The sequence below is a fragment of the Apus apus genome, chromosome 3, assembly GCF_020740795.1.
Source record: "Apus apus isolate bApuApu2 chromosome 3, bApuApu2.pri.cur, whole genome shotgun sequence".
NCBI classification, from domain to species: Eukaryota; Metazoa; Chordata; class Aves; order Apodiformes; family Apodidae; genus Apus; species Apus apus.
In genome coordinates this window covers 6,351,925-6,375,784 of record NC_067284.1, presented here as the reverse complement: position 1 = coordinate 6,375,784, position 23,860 = coordinate 6,351,925, and the positions used below count along the sequence as shown (strand labels likewise).

Below are 23,860 nucleotides of genomic sequence, written 5' to 3'. Positions count from 1 at the left end.
TGAAGGTCAGTTACTCCTAAGAACAAAAGCTTGTCTTCAGGTACACTACTAAAGTAAACCAGACTATTGCATTCTTCTTCCATACTCATACTATGATATTCCACTGAGAAATGGCTGTTCCCTAAATAGAATGCAGCAGAAGCACAGTAGTCAGTCTTCAGTCTTAATTATCAAAATGACTAAAACTACTTTGAGTTGTTTTCATTCAAAACTTTAAACATCTCTGCATGTGCTTTATACCAAAGTCTCTCTGTTCAACCAACGACGTAAATGTACACTTCACAAGTTGCTTTCTCAAGTTAAATGTTTGACTTACATTCAATGAGGTCAACAAACATAACAGCTGCAAAGTCACCAAGTAGATCTAATTGGATTTCCAAGTATTACAGTGATTAAGTCCAAGAGGAAAAAAATGCTGTGAACCGGAAAGCTGGATTTCTTTGAGCCACATGCAGCTGTACTGTGGCAGAACATGTTTACCTGAAATGCTCAGATTGTTATTGGTCATTGGTTTTATCCTACAAAATCCAGTATGTATAGAGAAGTCACTCAATTTACAGTCAGTTGAACATCACAATTTGGAGCCTAAATATTGACTTCCTTTGAAAGCAAATTTAAACCTGTATGTAAGAGCACTTCATATTATTATGTATATTTATACTATTGAAGTATCTGTATCTTTCAGTAATTTTATTTTTAAATAAGCCTAAATTAATTCAGGACTATTTTATGTACACAAAGGCAACATTTCAAACTCTTCATATAAAAACAAATATTTAAACTGCAAATGTAGATGCCACCTCAGGATAGTATTTTCAAACTTTTTACTTTAGCTTGCCCTTAACATATGACAGAACTGCTTCTTCCCAATTAATACCTAACAAAACCCAGAAAGACTAACCGAGTGGTCTGAAGCCCAATTATAGTTGAAACACATCAAGTAAAAAAGAAAGAATGTCAAACAGAAGGATATTCCCAGAGGAAGAACTATTGCTGTAATAATCTTTCTACAACTTAATTTTCTTCTATATTTCAGTTAATTTCACACTACTGCTAACCAAAAAGGCAGTACTCTTTTACAGTATATATGTTAAGTAACATTTCCTAAATTTTACAATCAGTCTTTTTTTCTACAAGGACACTCTGTTCTCCCAAATCTCAACTAAACCAGTAGCATTGACAGAAGTTTTTCTACCTGATCTACAGCAAGAAGACAAAAGGTAGATGAGGGATGGTGAACTTGCTTGGTAAGGCCATCAACGTGTGGGAAAAATAAGAGTTCAAGTATCAAAAGGAAAACAGTACAACACTTTTTAAAAATATTCAGCAAATTTTTCTAATGACTTCTGTATGTAAAACATGGATTTTGAGTGCATCACCATCTGCAATGACTCAAACACACTGCAATGAAAAAAGAAACACATACTCTGACAAAACACCCTGAGATCCATTTCTCCAACTAAACTAAACAAGAACTGGAAGCCTGCTCTTCAGTAGCATAATCTCTTCCACACTGACTGCAGTCGTTATTAAGACATTGCACAATGCTGCTGAGACTTTTGGCTGCCATCTCTGGTTTGATTAAAACAAACCCACAAAATAGTTATGAGAATAAGAAGCTTTCACAGCCTTCTGTGGCTCAGTAGTTCTCTTTTGCACAAAAGCAAAACACCCCAGGTTTTTTTTCTTTCTTTTATTTAAGTATTCAGAATTAGTTTCATTGGTTGAATCTTTACACAAATTAAAATCCTGACAGGTAAAAGCAGGTATTATGTTAGATTACTTCTAGCTACAGGCAGATGCATCTATTCCCACAGTGGCTCAGCAGGTGCTTTTCAGCAGCTGGTGCCCTTTACTGGTTTGTCTTTGTAAGTGTTCCCATCAGATTTCCAACCATTTCAGAGGCAGCACTACACAATATACACACAGTTGGCAGCTGTGTAGAAAATGAAACAGGCTTAACGTTTTATTCAAATCAGATGCAGTCAATTTTATCTCATGGTAATATTAAAAAGAGCATTTCCCTATTTGAATTTAGCATTTGCATGAAAAGGAGTGACCAAAATCCCAAATCAATGTATGAATATGCAAGTTTCACATGACAGTATCTACTAAACATTCTTTAGCAATTTTTTTTAGTATATGATACACAGTCATACTAGTTTAAATAACAAACTAAAATAAATTAAGTTCTCTATAGTCCCCAGTACAGATATTCCCAGTATTAAGTTTGACCCATACTGTCAATTAATTGATCTTGCCTTTGAAGTTATGCTGCTCAATAAGAAATAATTCAGATTTTACAGATTTTCAATTTTTAAAAAAGTTGTACATTACTATTATTTAAAATATGTCAAATTGAAAGGACATTTGAAAATATTATTTTACATTCACAGGGACTTTTTATTACTGTATCTACATTTATCAGTGCTTTGCACATGTTTTCATTAGTATCAAGCCTTTAAAAATAAAAATGTGTGTAAAAACACAACACAGACTGACAACAAAGAGCATATTTATCAGTTCTTCATAGCATCCTTGCCACCCTCAACTTCTCTGGTGTCTTAAACATGGGTTTGTTCACGTAACAAAACTGCCAAACTTCCATGATGTTAAAAGGCTCTTATATTAGTATCCAAACAGATAAGCCAACACCATAAATAAAAAAAGCTACAGTGTATTATGCCATATACTATCCTAATAGTGTTTAGAAACTGATGTTTAAAGAAAAAAAGACAAAAACCTTGATAATCTTAAAAAGAATAAAAACTCAGGACTACAAAATGTCTTCAAATAAACTGCACAAGGGACTACAACGGCAACTTAAAGAACAAATTATCAGATCATATTTGAAGCAGTCAATGTTAAGACACTACAAGACAGCAAAAGGTATTAGCTTATAGCTGAGTAGCAAGGAGAAGCCTGATCACCACAAAGAAAAAAGATATTTTTCACCTTTGTTAAAAGTAATCTGAAAAATGCATGTAGATGAGCTCAGCCAGCAGATACCACAAAAGAAACCTTCAATCCAGCTGGGTTCTACAAGATTCAAACTTGTCTAGTGTCAAATCAAAGACAGGTTTATGACAGAGGTAGACAGAGAATACTATTTTGGAATAAGGAAAAGGAAAAATTGCAAGTTGTTCCACTTGATTTATTAAATCAAGGAAACACTGTACAATCTGAAAATGTGGGTGCAAAAATGTGGGTTATCTACGCATTTCTCCATTAACCCCAAAATGTTAAAGGATTTGTATTACTTCCCCATTCTTATGGGACAGGAATAAAAACCTGGTTTCATTATGCTTCTCTGGTGAATATTTTTCCAATTTCTATAAAATCATGTGCTTTTAAGTGATCACATATGTTACAGTGATTCAATCCACAACATCATACCAAAAATAAAAGCCACATCCTATGAATAAGCTAAGAAGGATGTGGCTTGAGCAAACACAGGCTAACAGCTGATCAGTCATATAATGTCCAGCTCTGAACCTCCTGAATATGTGATATATTTGCTCCTTTACACCTTCATTCCTTCATTCCTTCCCATCCCAAAAGAAGTGAACTATGACATTACTTCCACAATAGTGGACTGACACAGACTGTTTCAATATGTATGGGCTGCTGCTCAGTGAAAGCTGCTTTGTGCTCTTCATAAAATTTGACACAAGATCCTACTTCATTTCTTGTCTCTCTGCAATTATTCCACATCTTCCTCTCTTTTTTGCATCCCACGTACCTCTGTATAACAGACATACATCAGCTTGACTATCTTTTTGGCATTCAGATCTTTCTGTTTAAAAAAAAAGTGAAAGTCTGGCAAGCTGAGGCAGGCAAAGAGGATAGGTAAGATAGTGGTGATGGGTCTGTTAGAAAGTCTCTCTTACTATAAAAACCAACTCTGCATTAACAGAAAATAGATATATATATATACCCCCCATATGCTGTATACATGTGTTCTGTATATATTTAAAATATATTTTATAAATTTAAAAAAATATCTAAGATTTATGTATTACTGTCTTTCTTAGGTCTATGATAATCTTGGAGTGAGAATCAAACCAGCACAATGGATTAAGGCAAAGCCTCCAATCATGACACATCTGCCTAATGCAGAGATGTTTCAGAGAAAATTGTTTCAGTTTCTCATCTTCTATTAAAGAGACAGGTCTTCTCAAAGGACTGTGATAGCGTCAAACATCTTTTTGTCATCTTTTTGGTGTTGGCTTTCAGCTCATGGCTCTTAGAGGGTGGTCATAATCCCTGATCCTTCTAAACTTTGCTCCTAAGAACTCTGCCTTGCTGGACCTGGGACATCCATGTGCCATGTTAAATCAAGGAACTCAGACTTTCACATTCCATTTCAGAATTAATTCAAAGTTATACTACAACATTCATAAATTCTTGCTATCACCACAGTGTATCTGAATTTCAATTACCATATCAAGTCTATTAGATACTACCATTTCAAGACTCGTTCTCTCTTTAAATGATTTAGGTATGCTTTGTTTTAAAGTTGTTACCGCAAATAAATCATACTAATAATGAAATAAATAATAATGAAAATAAATAAAATAAAATAAATAAATAATGAAATAAAATCAGTTATTCTGCTTATGAACAAAAAAGGACATCTTATTGGCAAAATACTATTAGCATTTACACTAACAGGTTTTATGAATCCAGAAAAAAGCTACAGTATCATTCGTAGTATTAAAAGCTATAATACTAGGATCATAGGGGTTGGAAGGGACCTCTGAAAATCATTGAATGCAACCCCACTGCTGCAGATTACACAGGTACATGTCCAGATAGGTCTTGAAAGTCTCCAGAGAAGGAGACCCCACAACCTCTCTAGGCAGCCTGTCCCACAGCTGCGTAAGAATACTTTTCAAAGTACTTTTCAGAGATTTATCACAATGGGAAGATGTTTTCTATTGCTAAAAGGAAAAGAACTACTTAGCATCCAGGAATTCATATAGTGCTATCTAAAAACATGAAAGTAATGGTCAACTGAGGCACATGTTTTAAAAATATTACATTCAGTGATTTATTCAAGTACAGCAAGTGTCTTCCAACAGTGAATTAGTAGCCAGCAACAGAACATGTGTTTTCTCCAACTTTAGATTACAGGTAAATTTTAAGACCAGAATACTACTTTACAGGTTGCACATGACAGCAACAGAACTTCTAGCTGAAGAGTTGACAGATATGTCTAATAAGAAACAGGATTTTCTTAATAGAAAAGATAATTATTTTACACAAGATTGACAATAAACTGCTGGTTTAGTACGAAGCACATATTTTTACATTCTCTCAGCTAAAGCAACAATGTTTACTCAGACAATTTAAACAAAATAATGCACAAAACTCTCACTGAGGCTAAGTTAGATATTAATACCATTTGATGCAGAAATGGTAAATTTTGCATCTGGAATTCTAAAGTAATGATAGAATACATTTTAACTCACATACTGAAGAAGATTAAGCTAGAACTCATAATAGCAGTGTAGTATCTTACCTCCAATATTCTCATTAACCTGTTACTGGAGAACATAGAATCATGGAATGTATTTGGTTGGAAGGGACCACTGAACGTCATCTAGTCCAAACCCCATACAATAAGCAGGGACATCTCCAACTAGATCAGGTTGCTCAGAGCCCCATCAAGCCTGACCTTGAATGTCTCCAGAGATGGGGCCCTCACCACCTCTCTAGGCAACATGTTCCAGTGATCCACCACCCTCATATTAAAAGAACTTTCTCCTAATGTCCAACCAAAATCTATCCTTCTCTAGCTTAAAACCATTATCCCTTGTCCTGTTGTTACATTCCCTTGTGAACAGCTCTTCCTCAGCCTTTTTATAGGCTCCTTTCAGGTATTAGAAGGTCGCTATAAGGTACCCCAGTCTTCTCCTCTCCTGGCTGAACAGTCAACTCCCTCAGCCTGTCTTCGTAAGAGAGGTACTCCAGCCTTCTGATCATTTTCGTGGCCCTCCTCTGGAAACACTCTAACAGGTCCATGTCCTTGTGTTGGGAGTTCCAGGGCTGGATGCAATACTTCAGGTGAGGTCTCACCAGGGGCAGAATCACCTCTCTCAATCAGCTGGACTCACTTCTAATGCAGTCCAGGATGTGGCTGGCCTTCTGGGTTGCAATTGCATGTTGGTGTCTCAGGCCCAGCTTTTCATCCACTAGTACCCCCAGGTCTTTTTCCACAGGGCTGCTCTCTAGCATGTCCTCCCCCAGCCTGTATTCATATCTTGGTTGCCCCAGTCCAGATGCAGGACCCTGCACTTGGCCTTGTTCAACCTCATGAGGTTCACCTGGGCTCACTTCTCCAGCTTGTCCAGGTCTCTCTGGATGGCATCCCATCCCTCTGACTTATTGACTGTACCACTCAGCTTGGTGTCATGGGCAAACTTGCTGAGGGTGCTCTCAAAGCTACTGTCAATATTATTCATGAAGATATTAAACAACACTGGTCCCATGACGGACCCCTGAAGGACATCATTTGTCACCATTTTCCATTTGGACATCTTGCTGTTGACCACTACCCTCTGGGTGCAACCGTCCAGCCAATTCCTTATCCACTGAACAAACCCATATCTCTTCAACTTGGAGAGAAGGACTTTGTAGGGGACAGTGTCAAAGGCCTTGCAGAACTCCAGACAGATGACATCCGTAGGTTTTCCCTCATCCACTGATGCAGTCACTCCATTGTAGAAAGCCATTAGGCTGGTCAGGCAGGATTTGCCAGATATTCTACCTTCTCTTGACACTGACTCATGAAATATGAGGACAGACTACAATTCCTAATATACCTTTACCCAGCTATAAAAAACATTGTATCATGACCTACATGGCTTTTTTTCCTTGTCCTAACTTGGTACTAATGGTTACAGAACTTGTAAACTTTCCTCAGAGTAATTTTCTAGTACACTTTATTGGCTAAATAACAGTATTTCAATAAAATTCAAAAGATTTTTAAAAAGTATTCAAATCAGTCCAACTGCCAAGTGTTGCTTGGAAAATATGAAACTTAAATATACACTAATGTCAGCTGTGGAATAAATGGTGCAACATTCTGGATGTGAGAAATGTAATTTATGGGGAAAAAAAATCCATAGTTCTATTCAGTAGACTTTGTACAACCCTGAAAACAAGAAAACGTTACAGGAAAAAAAAGGAATATTGATTTTGTAATAATTCCTTCACATAATGCAAAGAAAAAACCCTATTTCTTATTTAGGCCATTAAGCAGTGCTAGTAAAAGGAAATGGAAATAACATGAAACAAAGAAATAAATCCTACCCTGAACACCTACTTTAGGTAAAAAGCTGAGGTCATTTTTCACCAACAGCAATTTGTTAGATAAAACCTGTTTTCACAATCTTGAAGAGGAACTTTCCCTGACCTCAGTTTATGACTTTAAAAAGGTACATTTATTTGGCAAAAAGGCTGGCACAAAGACACCTTTATAGTAAGTACAAAATATATATTTCAGTACTGGTCAAGCTGCATGTCAAGCAGCCAAAGCTAATAAATCTAAACTTGCACTTAAGCTTGCACCATGTTTTAAATTCTTGCTATTGAAACAACATAGCTAGCATGCCACTCTCTCAATAGTGCCACAATGCTTCAGACTAATTTGGTGTGACCAAATAGCTACTTACAAGCCACATGTGTTTGTACTGTATCGAAAACACAGCTCTCCAAATAATAATAAATGCCAAGAAGATTAATTGTCTACAAATCACGTTAGAGGTGGGATCTGCTGCCTTGTAGTAGGGCCAGAGCCTTTACCCTTGTCCCGATTGAGGTGAATCTTTGTAATACCCCAAAAATGCTCATGTGCCCTCTGGCCACAGCAAACAGCCCCAAGGAACTACAGCAAATAGTTATGAAGAGCTCTCTGCTCAGATGCTAATGACGGGCAATCGCCAAGTTGTTGACTAACGACTACTGCTTTAACCAGTGAACGGATGGACCTACAGACAACTGGACAACCGCTAGGATTTTGTAACCCTTTAACTCTTAGACATAAAAAGAAAGAAAGCTGGAAAGGTAGAGGAGAAGATAAGACAGATGTATCACCACCCTTAGCTCCAGCGAGATCTCCAACCTCAGGCCCTGCCCCGCGGGTGGATGCGTCAACCACAAAGTGCTGCTTTCACCCCTTTTATAAGGTCCTGTCCCCCAGAGACCACCCTCAGGGTGGCAACACACAGTTGAGCTTCTGCAACTGCAGAGTTCGTCGTCCTGGAAGGTTCTGGGGTCTGCAGACGTGCAGTCAAACATTCCAGAGTTCAGGAAGGGGGCACGGGAGGCAGCTTCTTCCAAGGTGAGCCCTGGTTTGGCACACGCACAGAGCAGAGGCTGGAAATTTACTAGGGGAGGCAAGAGGAGAGGAGCAGGAGGAAGGGGATAGCCTGCCATCCCTACACCCTTCATGCTTGTCTAACGTGCGTCTCTGTCTGGGGTTGAGACACAACAAGGGATGTTGTGGTTCCACACACCCTTGCAGGTCACCAAACACTCTCTCACAACCCTTTGCAACTCCTTCTGTGGGATGCAGCGCATCCTTCAGCCACTGGACACCAGAGCTGCTCCTGAGCCGCAGCACAGCACCCTCTCTGCAAACCACCTGCTCCTGCTGCCAACTCATCAGGGGCAGGAAACACAGAATCTGAGATGACACAGAGTTAGACTGTGGCAGCAGGTACAGCAGTGCTGATCACAGTACAAAAAGGTAGGGGTGACAAAGCAGAAACAGGAAGAATACAGGAGGAGGAAAGTGCCAATGCCAGCCATTTCTGACAGATGCTTTTATGGCTAAATTGTGTAAGGTTGGTCACTCCTGATCTTGTATTTGCATAAAGGGGTTAGGAGAAGTAGCTATTAACTCTGAATTTTTGTCAGTTTGTATCATGAGTTTCATCTTAGCATCTGGTTTAATCCAGACAGGCATTCCAGGACACTTTAGAAAAATCTGACTGTGGAATTATTTAACTAATAATGAAGGTAAATTTTTAGAAAAGCTCTGATCCCTTGAAAGGAGGCTCTAGCTAAATGAAACATTTACTTGGAAAATACTGACCATAAGATTTCAGATAATACAGGTCTAAACCTAGCTAAAATGTGTTGTTTCTTCATTCCACCACGCAGTGGAAGATGTATCCTGATTATATTGCCAATCCTAGAAATACGAACCTCCTGTGACTAGTTCAAGGCATTGCTGCTCCCTTTGGTGTTGGTTCATCTAAGTTTTGTTCTTTTGCCTTGTATTTGTACAAAAGAAACAAATTTTTTTAATTAGTCTATATCTGTTTAAAATGTAGCTTATTAGAGTTAATATTTAGAGGAATACATTTCTCTCATCTCTCCTCAACCTAAGTTAGTATCAACATAAGGAAATGAGAAAAATGTAACTAATCTGATCTAATACTTAAATACATTAAATACTTCTGCTTACATGATCCAGAGGTTTAACCTTTGGCTAACAGTTCAGAATGTAACTAAACTCCTTATCGTGAACTCAGTTCTAACCCTAAGAGCTCTGAAGATTAAATTTAATAGTATATTCTGCAATATGCATGTTACGCAGTCAAATATTCCAACCAAACTGCTGACAACGTGATCAATATCATATAACTGATGAGAAACAGGTATAGAGTCCTTAAATTTACTTTTATGCAACTGAAAACATACAGAAAAAAGAAAAATAAACTCCTCTGACACTCCAAAATTCTCACATTAATACTCAGTTGAAAGTGAAGATTTTTTTTTAAAAGATTACAAATTAGCCCATTTTAGACTAATTCTTACCTTCTTTTGTCTTTGAAAAGGAAAATTAAAGGTAATACTTTTTTTTTTTTTTACAATTGAGTTTCATTACCAACATCATGTTATGCCTACACCTTACAGATTCTCTTGTAGAGCTCCTTTGTTCAAAGACAGAGGTGACACAAACATAAACTAGTAGCTGAGTAACAGAATTTTCTCCTGCAAGGTAATGTGATTATTAAGTTGAATAATGAAGACTTTTATTCCTTAGTCTCTGCACCACCATTGACTGCCACTTATGCTAATTCCAACTGCATTTTCCAAAAAATACTTAGTATGTTAAATACACTTAGCTACACAGCATAAGCTTCTTGGTCTGTCTTTGTACATGCACAGACCTGCTCTTGTCAACAAACCTAATACAAAGCATTAGTGGAGAATGCATTTTCTTTTGTATTGCTCCCATTTTTCTCATGCTCTTTCTTACTGGTCACACTACCTAGTGAGGTTTACTTCTTTTCAGTCTGATGCAGTTCAGGATTTTCACATTAAGCAAAGGTACCACTTGACATTTTCAGATCAAGATCTAGGGTTCTTGATATTATCAATGGCATATAAATTTATTTCTCTTAAGAAGAAATCTATACCAGCCATTAAAAAGCTTCCCATAAATCAAATCTAAATAGAAGCACACTTCCTTCTACAGCATAAAGTCAGTTGTACAGTAGTTCTCTTGACTACCTAACATCTTCACACTTGGACAAGGTGGTTACCCAGAAGATGCAGGAAATGTTATAACTACACAAAAATTGCTATACTCTCTACCTGAAGCAATGAGGCAAGAAAACTCACTGAAGCAGAACAGAAATGGGGCTGGTAAAACAGAGAACAGATGAAATCTAAATGAATAAACTCAAAGAAAGAAGAATATTTACCAGCTTTAAAACCACCAGGATTTGTCCATAAAACAGCAAAAGTTGGAGAACTGTGTGATAAATATCTTTGTAAGAGCACCACAGTACCTGGGGACCTTTATTATGAGTTACATATGCATAGTAATTTGTTAATCTGTATTTTTAGAGTAACTAAATGTCTTAGATCAAAACCCTACTACTAATGGCATCCCATAATAGTAAAAACTCTCAACTTCCTTGTCATGCCTTTAGACTCTGCCATGAAGTATCAAGTTATATTTACCATCACCTCTCCTTGCTCATCTGTTTATATTTTAGATAACTTTACAAACATAGCTATACAGAGATATAAGAGAGCTATCTTATAAGCACCTATAGATGCTAAGGTTAGAACTAAAAAACTTTATTGTGCTGCTTCTGCTTACACTAGTTCACAAAAAAGAATAAATCACATTGAGAGAAAAACTTCTCGCCCTCTAAATTGCCTTGACTTTTTTCACAAAAATTTTAAGCCCCAACCAAGACTTTATGAGCTTAGAGATCTGGAACAGCCATACAGAGAGAGCAAAAAGAAATTTTGCCCTAACCAAGGAACTTACATCTTGACCAGTTATGTCTTAAAACCTGCACACACTGGCAATCTCAGCCTCTTTACCTCAGTGAGAAGAAGATGCTATTTAACAAGATTCAAAACTACGAGTTCCACTCATGGAAAAGGGAACCTGACAAGTCCTGCACTTGGACAAGCTATTCATAAATTCGTCACCTTTTGTTGCAAACTGATATCAAAGCTGGGAACACAAATTAAATATGTAAGTATTCAAACACTCAAAATTGTATCTGCTGTTGAATCTCTTATTTGATGTCCCATAATAGGAAACATATGAAAGAGAAAAGTTCTGAAGAAAGCTGTTTCTATTCCAGACTCAACTGTAAAACTGAGAAGTATACCTCTTGATGATACATAACCTACAAAGGAGATTATTTTTTTGTGATATCTGTACAACTCATGCATTTTGTAACATTTATTTTAAATGTTGTATGTGTAAAAATCTGCAAAAAAAAGATTTCTGTCTGAACTATATTTTTTTCTGAAACAAGTTACTGTCTCTTGAAATACTGGTACTTTACTGCAAAGAGTTTACAGGTTAGCAGGTAGTATTTAGCCTAGGAGACAGACATTTCACTGCAAAAAGCTGTCATGTTGAAAACTGTCACATAAAATGTCACATTTTACAGCTGCAGTGGCTCAACTTTTCTATCTGGTTAAGTTGTCAGTCACTTCATAACTATGACATTAGGTACTGTCACCCAAGCAGAAAAGAACAGATTCAGAAACTGCCTCCCGTTTAAAAAGAGTTAAGTCTTTATGTAAGACAATCTTTACTTAGAACCCCAATAGAATGCTCTGGATAACTGTGTTAGATTTATACTTCCATTTCCTGGTTTCCCACGGGGAAAAATGAGGGAAACATTTTTCCATGTTGTATGCTGCTTAAGAACTAAGAAACTTAAAACCTTTTTCATATGCACATGCAACTTTCTCTTTAGGTCCCTGCTAAAATCAATAGGAAATCTTCCATTCATGAACAGAGTTGGCACATACAATGTGTAGTGAGTAGGTCCATGTGATGGGAGTGCTGCAAGTTCTAGGCTGTAAATACTAACAACAAATTTAGTTTCATTACCTCAGCTTTTGCATCACTTTAAATCAATAGAAGTTAAAACATTTATGTCTCATGGAGTGCAAAATAGTGCTAGGAAGTCACAAGTCAATCTGCACAAGTCAAGATACAGAAGTCTGGGCTCACTCCTCCATGTGGTCTCCAGAAATAAAAACACAATTGCCTTAATCTTTTCATTTTAGTGATCCAGATCACAGCTCAAAATCATAAAAAGCTGTACATTATCAGTTCAGCCAAAGGAACTAAGAACTGCAACTCATGAACATGCAGGTTAGAGCAGGAATTTCTTGAATCTGAGTCATGAAAGGGATTGCATCACTGAACTACATCCCCCAACAAATACTCTCAAAATCAGTAGTGAAGAAACTAATTGGCTACATTTACACATCACAAATCACAATATTAACTGGTAATATTTTTCCTTTAAACTTTCGTATTATAAAGCAAGAAGTATTATCTTTGAAATGGTTTACTCACCTCATCTAAGTCTTTAATATAAACAATTTTCTCTTCAATACCAATAGGCATTGGTTCACTATGGGGGATCTTCACCTCTTCATACATTTTATTGTTTTCTCTCTGAACTGCTTCTGGTAAGAAGACCTAAAACAGTATTGCAGGAAAATTAATTAAAAGGATGAAAACAGAAAGTGGCATTACGTATAACCAATTTTAAACAATGGTTTATCAATTTCCTTCAAAAAATGTATCCAAAATAAAAGCAATTCTCACTGATTCATTTTATAGATAGCCCTGAAACCCCAAGATAGAAAATAATCAGTTTTACTACTCAGAAGACGGTCCCCAAAAGACAAAAAGATAACTCCATTTTATTACATCTCAAATGCCATTAAGGCTGGAATTTCATACAGCATTCAATTTGTAACAGTCAATTCAATGGTTTCCAAAAGACAGAGAAAAATAGTATTTTACTGATTTGTGACCCTAGAAATAATGATAATAATAAAAAAATGCATTAGTTGAGAACAAAATTACTTCTAGATTTAAAATAAAAACAATATATGAAAGTGTTGAAAATCCTCTACAAAAAATGCTGCTTCATACACTGAACTCTGACAAGGAGGAGACTCTCTAAGGGAACAAAGGGAACCCTGCTGCACGTTATTCCCTGGGGAAGACGTACTGTTCAAGACAGTCATGTACCAAACACGTACCTTTGCACCCCCAATGAATGCTGATGTTTTCATAGCTTCAGCTCGGGAATCATAAACATGTGGATAATGAATTTTTTCAAAGTCCATCTCTCTCTGCCTACCTAGGACTGGCATACTTCGAGCATTCAGAAGTGCTAGTTCTCTGTGAAAAGAAAAACAACTGCAACAATTCTGCCCGTTGTAGGCACCCATCACAAAAAAAGAATGTGATACATTAAAAGTCAGAGCAAAAGCTGTGAAAATTTAAGGAAAAAAACATTGCTTAAAATAATTAACAAAGGAAATTTGCAGTGTTATTCTCTGGCATCAGTTAAACAGCCCTTATAACACAGTTTATAAAAAAAAAAAAAAACAGAAGTGCAATCCAAAAAGTGCAAGGCTTTCCTAAATGCATTTGCTCCTTTTTAAGCAAAACAGCAACATGTATTCACAGTTAAATACGAGTCCTAGTATATTTTTTTCAATACGAAACACAACAGCTTATTTGCTCCTTATTATCTCCCTCCCCTTCTCCTCCCACTGCCTTTATCTGACAGCATGGAAAATAGTATCCATTAATCTTGAGATGAAAAAAAGGAGGATAGTTCCGATAGATTTAGTACAGACTTCATAAATCTTAAGCAAGTGGTGTGTGCACGGGAACTGAGAAAGACAATCTGCCCCTGTAATCTCCATCTCCAGCCCACACAGATGAGATCGAGAAGATTCTCATTAAGCAGATCACTGTTTGCTTTCCCTGAAAATTAGGCTTTCATATTAAAAAAATTCTATACTTGTAACAAAATTGACTTGAAGTCAGAATCACCTGATCACCAAAGCAAACTAAAGGAAAATAAATCATGTTATGCTGAAGTAGCAATTACAACAGAAGCATTTCCCAGCTTTTGGCATTTATTACCTTTGCATCCTCAGCTCTTTGGGATCAAAGCACATTAGTCCTTCTCCAGAAACTTCTCCATCTTCCCCAGCTTGTTTTTCTTTTCTGGCATTTCGCTTTTCTTCACGACGATACTGTTTCATTAACAGCCTTTCTTGTTCAGACTGAATTGTAACTTGACAACCATAGTTGGGTTTAGCATTTTCTCCTATAAACTTCTTGCACTGCTCTGCAAGGGGATAACAGGCATGGATCTCTGTAAGTACTGGATTCCAGCTTTGTTTTCCCCAGATTTCTACTAAAGTTTTTAAAGGGTTTACTTGCATTTTCTAATTATTGTGAAGATACCTAAGTCTACCATTATTTGTTTTAGTCGCAGTTTTCTAACTCTGTAAGGTGTGAACATGCAATGGGCTGCATGGTGCTACGTCCATGTAAGACTTATCCCAAGTCACAACCTATTCACAATCAGATTGCCTTTTGTCAGAAGGTAAAGTGAGACTACTTATTTTTAAACAACAATTTGTAGATCAGATTTCAAAGTAATTATTCTGTGCAGGCAATTTATCTTATAAAAACATAAATCACAATGTAAAACTTGAACTCCTTGTTACCCCTCTCTTATCCATCCTTAAGCTTTCTTTTTTTCAGAAGTGGTTGTTTCTGTGCTTTTTCACCCCAAGACCTATATTTGATGATAGTGACGTAGTAAAGAGTAAAAAGGAAATTAGATGAGGAATAACTGAAGACCAACTTATTTTGAGAGTAATCCATTAAAACAGATATAGTGCAACAGTTAAATTTAAAAATTACACATGCTCATGGGCAGTTCAAAAGTAAATAAATATATGTGATACATTTTCATTTCCTCTGTATAACCAAACCAAGATTTCTTTGTTTAAACCCATATAAACATACCTCCCCCCTTTTTTTTTATCTTGCTTTTTAAATACACAGATAGTTCTGTTGTTTGAAATAAAACTGAATGGTTAGAAAAATACTTTTTATCTGGTTTGGAATAATGATCTTGTAGTCACTTACCTTGCAGAGTCTGGAACCTGTTATCATTTGGACAAGTCAAAGATCTTTCCAGAATCAGGGCTCTGTTCTGTAGGAGTTTCCCTATGAGTTCAAAACCTTCAGGGCCTAGCAGTTCAAATAACTACAAAGAAAACAAAGTAATGAGTCATTGTCCAAATTAACGTAAATTTATAAATAGGACTGCAATATTTAAATTAATGAACTTCAAGTAATTCAACACAAAAAATGTCATTCCTAGTATAACAGCCAAGTTCTCCATTACAAAAAGAGCAAATTACAGAAAGTTTTCAGCTGGAAATATTTAAAATCTGTGACCTTTGTCTACTAAGTAAAACTCCATTTCTCTCAGAAATATAACTCTTCTCAAGACTAAATTCTGTGTGTTTTTCTTCATGGTTATTTACATAAACTATGTCGCAAATTTTATCACTCCAATCTAAGCAAGATAAATCAGGAGAATCAATGATTTCTCATAGAAGTCAGATAAATAGGAAGTTATTTCCATTCCAGTAAAAAACAGATATAGCCTACTGCATTTTCATACTCACATCCTGTGAAAAAAAAATAAATAAAAAAATCACAGCTACGGAGTACAGCAGGAATTTGAAGGAACAACTAAGATTACACTAGTATGGAACTCAGTCTATACAATTTGCACATATAATGCTGTGTTTGTGAGCATCTTCAGTTCAAACACATGATGTGTGTGATGTACACCAGAACAAAATTCCATCCCAATAAGCACAACTTTGGCCTAATGTTTCTCTTACTCAAATGATTTTCTTCTGGCAGGTAAGAACACAGTTCCCTATTTAAAGTTTCCTTTTCCAAATACTGGTTTTAATGGTAAAATAACCCACCCAAACACCATTTCCCTGTCTTATCTATAATTATTTTGTCAAAATAATTACAGTACATTTACTCAGAATCCATACTTGATTTCTAATATTGTCTAAACAATATTTTCTCCATTTTTTTCCAGGGCAGTTTCTCCTTAGTGCTCTTTAAGTTTGCTGCTAATATTATTCATACAATTTCAGGTATCATGTAAGAAGAAAAGTTATGAGGTACTTTGATGTGATGAAGAGTAAGACTTGAGCACTGTGGGATTCAAGTATTTCTGTTTTAACTATACGAAGGAGAGAGAGGTCTCTTACTGTCCCATATTTAATTTCCCAGTTCCTTAAAAGGGAGTATTTCTGTGGCTGTCTCTGACTACTGCCCTCTGGGAACACCTGCAAATAACTTTATGCTGCCTCTTCAAATATTTGCATAATTTTGAATAGTGCCAAGGGCATCAACGACCCCTTTTTTCAGGCCAATATGTACTTCTTAATATAAGCTGTTATTTAAAACTAATCTAAAAAAAAAAAAAAAAAAGAAAGAAGTGTTACTCCTGGCCCTCAGGGTTTCTGTGAAAAAACGTAAGGTTTGTGCAAATTAGAACAGTGATGGCAGAGTTTGAAGACCATGAAATAACACCTCTGAAATGTAAAAAGTCTGGTATTTCTTTCATTAGAGTAACTTGTGATGACAAATTGGAGAAGCAGTCTGGAAAAAAAAAAAAAGTATATTCTATACTTGGATAGAAGGAACAAACTACAAAAATACAGGACAGGGAACTGCTGGCTAGACATCAATTCTGCTGTCAAGGATCTCAAGCTACGATGGATTTCTTTTTATCCAGTCTTCCCTAACAATGATCATATCTTTTGCATAGCTATTCACTGTCACTTTACAGCCACATTTTTAGCTAATATTATCTAAAGATATATGACAGCCTTGTTTTTATATTTCAAAAGACAGTAGCAAATTAGTACTGGTAAATCTGAGGAACAGGTATTTTCAAAGGGTAAATGCTTAAGGCAGGGAGCAAAAAAATAATTACAGCAAGAAGAATAGAAGTGCACTTGAAATAGCTTAACTGTATAAAGAACTGAATACAAGCTTGCTTCAACTTTGCTAGCCTTCTGCTCACTGTGGAATATCAGTAAGACAGGGAAATGTAATGCTTTCAATTCACCCAGATCTGGGCTTAAACACTAGAGTCTCTCTGATCAAGGTAGCACATACAATGTATGCATAACCAGATTTACCACGTTGCTCCCTCTCCACCACCCCAGACCCAAAACAACCACACAAACCCAGCCCATCTCCATCACAAGGCAAACAACAGATTAGCCCCAAAACATCCAGTGTAGACCTTTAGCTCTGCACTCAACTCCAAAGCACCTCTGTCACTGGACACTGCCAAGAAAATGCCAGAAAAACATCAAGCAGAACAGATGACATTTTTTGCAACAGAAATATATTTTTCCACTCTGGTTTCCCAGTATATTCTGGAACTTATCAAACTCATTCTTACCAAAACTACTTCAACCAATTAGAACAGTAAAGCCCTACAAGGAAAAATGTTATCCCAGGGCTCAGTTGGGGGGCCAGTCTTGTTTAACATCTTTTACCCATGATCTGGATGAGGGGTTGAGTGCACCCTCAGTAAGTTTGCTGATGACACTATATTGGGTGGGAGCATCAGCCTGAGGGTAGAAGGCTCTGCAGAGGGACCTGGACAGGCTTGATTGCTGGGCCAAGGCTTCAGTTGTTGTCACAATAACCCCATGATGGCATAAATTGATGCTATCAACATAGACTGGAGTGGCTGAACTGGCAGTAAAAGAAAAATCCCCAATACCCTCCAATACCTGCTAAAAAAACCTATGATGCAGCTCAAGCAAGTTACAAGGCTAAGTATTACGTTTCATTCCAAATGAAATGCTTTTCATTACTCAGACACAGGAGCCAGCAAAGTCATATCCAAGCCAACTGGGTGCAGGATGAAACTTCTAGCATTCAGATGCCAACTAGAAGCAATGAATTTTAGAATGACAGTAAGGATGGGGACCATGTTGATGAAAGTCCAATGTTAGCTGTTAATGACAAAAACTACCAGAGTAACAGTAAGTGCTAGGAAGGTGGTGAAAATATTTCCAAGAGACATACTTATTTCTAACAGACTGAGTTTCCACCACTCTTCTCAAGTGCTTATACCAAAAAGGGGACAATAGGGAAATTTATGCTTGAAATAAAGATGTTGAAGGTTGGAACAGCAGACATGTTACTAGCACTTGAGCTGTTAACGACTTCATATGGCTGATGGGGAAAAATTAAACACTGCATGTAAAGAAAACCTGCATGTAAAAAATAATAAAAAAAATTAAAAAAAACATTCTCAGACCAACAGTTGCCCAGATTATGAACCTTTCAGGATAGCCTGGTAGAAAAATCTGTGCAATTTTGTTTGCAAAAATCTGTGTGGGTTTTGACACAGAAAGTGGCACAGGGGCATAATTCTGTATTCAGTGTAGGTGCCAGAATTTCAGATTTGATACATTATCGTAATGTTCTGGCCTGGAAAGTCAACATCCATGACTCTGAGAGCAAGCAAAGGAATCTGGTGAATGTTCATAGCTGCCTTTTTATTAAGTTATAATGAGATAAAACTAGACAGCAACCAGCAGTTGAAGAAGCAGTTGAAGCCGTATGTCAATCAACAGTTTCTTGAATACCAGCCAAACTATTGCACGCCTTGAAGTTAGTAACAGCTTGTGCTCTATAGGCAAACCTGATTTCCTTCAATAACAAAGGTCCCAGATGACTTCAGCTACTACTCAGTCACCATAAAGACGCAGATGAGCATGATATATAGACACTCATATTTATTTTTACATTTCATTTTAAGTGTATCACCTTAATATCTGGAAGGAAGTGTAATGAGGAATCTGTCTAGGAACCAAAGGACAAGACATGTCATATTGCATTAGAATGGTGAGGCAAGGTCCCCATGCTAATGACTTCTACTGAATATATACGAATTATACAGAAAAAGCAAGGAGAGACAGACAATGACCTTTTTAAAGTGAGACTCAAAAATCACACTATCAGATTGAAAGCATTTGCAAAAATCACTTAATAAGCCTGAAACAGTTGTCTTACCACCTATTTGATTCCCTATCGGTTTTGTTTATAGATATCTCATTAGGATTCTTACATTTTAAAAATAGCATAATTTGTCACAGCATAGTTGTAAAATATTTGCTGGAAAGCTTTCTCTGTCTTTGTGCAAATCTGAACTAAAACTGCTGACTGTACATGAGAAAGAGACAAGCACAAAAACAACAAGTATCTTAGTAAATTATGTTATATTTTTATGTGAAAATAACTGGACTGGAGAGATTACCACCATCATCAATGTTTTAATAGTGATTAATTAGAAACTTACACAAATGCCCTAATTTTGAAAATTTCAAATATATAGCCACAAGGCAACTTCCACTAGCTTATTTAGCCTAAAGACTTGGGTAATTAAAAATAATGTCAAACTCAGCTACAAACAGCAGACTACTATAATGCCTTTTGAAAAGGAAGCCCTTAGGACCAATTTAAGCGTTGAAAAACTTGCTATTACATGATTTTTTAAATTAGTATTTATGTTCAGAAGTATTCTCGGATCAGCTATTAATGAATTTTGAAAAAAAAATAAAAATCCTATGATTAGCTAATTGCTGCATTTGTCACTTTTCTAAGCATAGCAGGCAGGCAGATTTGGAATTGCTGCGTAAGTGTGGAGTCATTTGCCTCTGGTCCAACACCTTTGCTATCCTGAAGCATGGCTACAATGCACGAGACGAGGTCAGAAAGCCAAGTAGTGACTTCATGTGGCTTAATGAAGGTGGATAATGCAGAGTAACAAAACGAATGTGTAATTTTATCATGATTAGGATAGCAGTTAAAATCTGTGTGATAGGCTGCCGGGCCCAGCAGGCTTCCCCAGGGAAACAGACCTCACGCCTTTGCTCGTGTGGAGCAGACCCTGCTGCGTGCTCCAGCACCCTGGGCTGCTAAATGCCTAAGTGGGTGTGAAGGAAACAAAACAAGCTTTTTCCTGAAACACAGCCTTCCATATTATTTTAGGTATGTGCAGAAAAGAAGAAAAAGGGTTTCAGCTAAAGAAAGATGAATTTTTAGCCTAGCTTTCCAAGGAACAAAGCCTACCAAATCACTCTGTGCATTCACCGGGAATGCAAACAAGTTTTAAGCCTCTTCATTAATCTCCAAATTTGACAAAGACAGAAATTTTCAGAGATCTGAAGTGGGCACTAGAGGAGACCAATCCAAATTACTGCTCTTGGTGCTTCCTGGTCTTATCCTCTGCCCAGCTGCAGTCTGAGTATAGCATATTAGCGTGCACCAGTGAAACCACAGCAGATATCCAGCCCTGTGACTTACACAGCTCACGAAGTTTTGGGTTTGAATTTTTTTCTTTGTGGTTTTTCTCTCCTTTATTGCCTTCCATAAAATTATTTGGAGGGAAGTGATTTTGCATCTAGTTAATGAGTGAGCCTTAATCTTTCAGGTGCCATCTGACTGCATTTCTTGCAGAAGTTGTTGCTCCTTTGTCTCCATGTGGATGTGAAAAGAACTTCTCAGCCTCAAAGAAAATATGTGAAAAGATCTGTGAGCTACAGACTGACTCACTCTAGAAAAAGATCTCATTAGGTTTAATGATATATTAAAGCTGATTCAAAAGCTACCATGAATAGATCAAGTCTCATACCACCTCAAAGATACAAACAGCTTTCTTTCAGTAAAAAACTGAAGTGAAGGAGTTGACAGGAAAGACGAAACGTTACTGGCAGGAAGGAGAGGGACCACCACTCAGCACCAGGGTGAAGCCTAGCATGCCTTGGCTCTCACTGTGGCTCTTTCATCAATTATTACGTTCTCTCCTCAAAAAACAGCACTCAAATGCCATTCAGTTTGGTTTCTTATGAAGGGAGACAGCATGGCTCTGTTTTCACAAAAAGACAAAGCTCCCTATCATTCTTAGGGTTTCAACAGTCCTTGGACATCAGCAGAGCTGTATACTTCTGATTCTGATTTTTAAAAAAAGGCCACAACTAGAAAAGGAGAAAACTGTATATAAAATAAAGGGGATTATTTTCTTTATATGTAAAGGAAGCAGATAAGCTCCATAGCAAAGAATAGTGAGGCACAAGCTTTGTATTGTCTGAATATAAAATTCTTAGTAATTTTAGTAAAATTACAAAGAGAAGAATACAAGCTTGAAAAGCCAGTCTCATGCCAAGTTAGAAGCTTTGATGATAAGATAAAGATAAAACACCACAGGGGTGATGATGCACATATGCCTGTACTTTCCCATAATGGTTACTGCTTTTATGAACGAGGTAACGGGGAATAAGCTTTGTGATATGTTAATATGTTAGGGCTATAAAGTCCTTTTACTGAACAAAAGGAAGTAATTTTGACGCTTAAAACCAAGTATGTTTTATGAGACAAGTTGCTTTGACATGAAAATATCTGTGATGCAGGGGTACACACACACAAACACCTAAAAGCTAATGTTGCAATTTCAAAATACAATAAGAAAAGTGTAGATTAAGTTACATCAACATAGTATCATATCCAAAGGTTTCACATGGTGCTGCTCATACACCAGCAACGAACATTTAAATTAGCTGGTTTTAAGTCAAAAGAGATGTTAAGAAGTAGTTTTTTGAACTGTGCTCTCAAACAAGTCTCACAACAAGAGCTATGCCACTTCCTTATAGATTTTTAACCAAGAAGTAATTTCTAGAGACAGCTTGAATTTTGTTTATTTCCTACTATGCAAAAAAACTTCCTATAGTAAACTTGTGTATGATGGTTTATTAAAAGAGAAACCTAACAAATAGACTTTTAGTAAAGAATTGAATGAAAGTAATACAAAGGCATCTGACCTCAGGAAAATTCCCTTGCAAAAGGCTTCTAAATTGTCCAAAGACAAAAGAACAAGTGATTTTAGGGAGGACATAAGCAAATAATGACAATAGCTTCTTTGATGGCGATTCTTTAAATTATTTTACAGGCTAGTATCAGTAAGATGGACCTCCTATGAACCCTTTCCAATTATTTTTTAGCACCTCCTATATACAGTAATGATGCAGTTATCTTCTGAAACTGCTTCCCCTATCAAAAGGCAATTTATATTGACACATTCTCTACTTAAGATCAACTGTGAAAAGTAGTTTTAACACTGAAATGATTAATATCAAAAGGAACTACCATGATTTTTTGCAATTCTTACACATAGCCTCCACAAACAATCTCTGCAAACTTAGGGCTTCAATAAGCATTGCAAAGTAATAGAGTAATATGTAACTATTTATACTATACAGAATATGGAATAATACAAGGTGCTGAAGCACAGAATGCTTTGGTCCATGCCTAGCTACAGCACAGTATTAACATGCTGAGTTTAGAAGCCTGGAGAACTTCTGCAGCATAACAGAAATATACTCCTGAGACACAGTTTTGGCATCAAATATCCAAGATCTTCCCTCTATTAACGAATTTTTGAAAGCTGTTTCACAACATCTTTTGTCTCTTACAATAAATAAGTAATCGATGCAATAGCCCATAAAAAAAAAGTTCATACTCTGAAACAAGCTGTTTATGACAAAAAAACCCGTAATGGAATCTAACTCTATTCTCCATTTTGAACATTCAGCATGGCTACCCTCTGCTCACATGAGCATTCAGTTTTTGCTAAACATTTTATGTAGTTACTACTACATCTGCTTGTATCAGTTGTTCAAGACTATTTTATTAACAGTTTAAAAGTCATTGGATTAAACTAGTTAAAATCAGTTAAGAGTAGTTAATCAATGTAACTAGATATTCAGTTTCTCTGGGGGAAAGTCTCATAAAAATGCAAGGGCAACATAACATCAGAGCTCTTCTAAGTGGCAAAAATTTCTGAAGCCATGTAGAAATACATGGCAGTGCAATCCCAATTTATAATGGTGCTCTTTTGCTGGCTGCACATGTAAAATATCAGCTGTATGTATACACAGTTCAGAAATCACCTCTATATAGTAAGTTTAAAAAATAAGCACAAACTAAGACAAGTAGTAAAACCAAAACCCTTTGGAAATCAAGGACAAATATTTAGCTTATTTTAATGATGCTACTAATTTATCCTAGGGGCTCTGTCTTTGCACTTTCACAGTTTAATTATTTCACAATATATTCTATTTTCTTATTTCTTTCACTTTGGACAAGCACATCAGACATTTCACTACTTACTTCATTTTCTGGCCAATTTAATTTTCTCATTCACTAACAAGCTGTACTGTTTACTTATGCCTCAGTATATTATGCTATTTATTACATTTCAACTAGTGTTTCTCACTACGTTTTCTAAAGACTATATACGAAAACTACTTCCATTGGCCACAAGTTCTGCCAAATCTTATTTTGACGACAAAGTTGTCTTTTTCCACCCAATAACGCCTTAAAGAAAACCATGGAGGGGAAAAA

The 23,860-nt window shown here is 36.5% G+C and overlaps 1 protein-coding gene across 2 annotated transcripts in view; it reads right to left on the bottom strand.

Moving 5' to 3' along the window:
* ASCC3 (activating signal cointegrator 1 complex subunit 3) overlaps positions 1–23,860 on the bottom strand; it is a 246,586-nt gene that overhangs the window by 199,902 nt on the left and 22,824 nt on the right. For both annotated transcript variants that reach the window (XM_051614470.1, XM_051614471.1), the window contains exons 5-8: positions 15,482–15,602; positions 14,462–14,669; positions 13,564–13,705; positions 12,866–12,991 (exon numbers count right to left, since the gene is read on the bottom strand). In XM_051614470.1, coding sequence (XP_051470430.1) covers positions 12,866–12,991; positions 13,564–13,705; positions 14,462–14,669; positions 15,482–15,602 — 597 coding nt within the window. The remainder of the gene's footprint in view (positions 1–12,865; positions 12,992–13,563; positions 13,706–14,461; positions 14,670–15,481; positions 15,603–23,860) is intronic.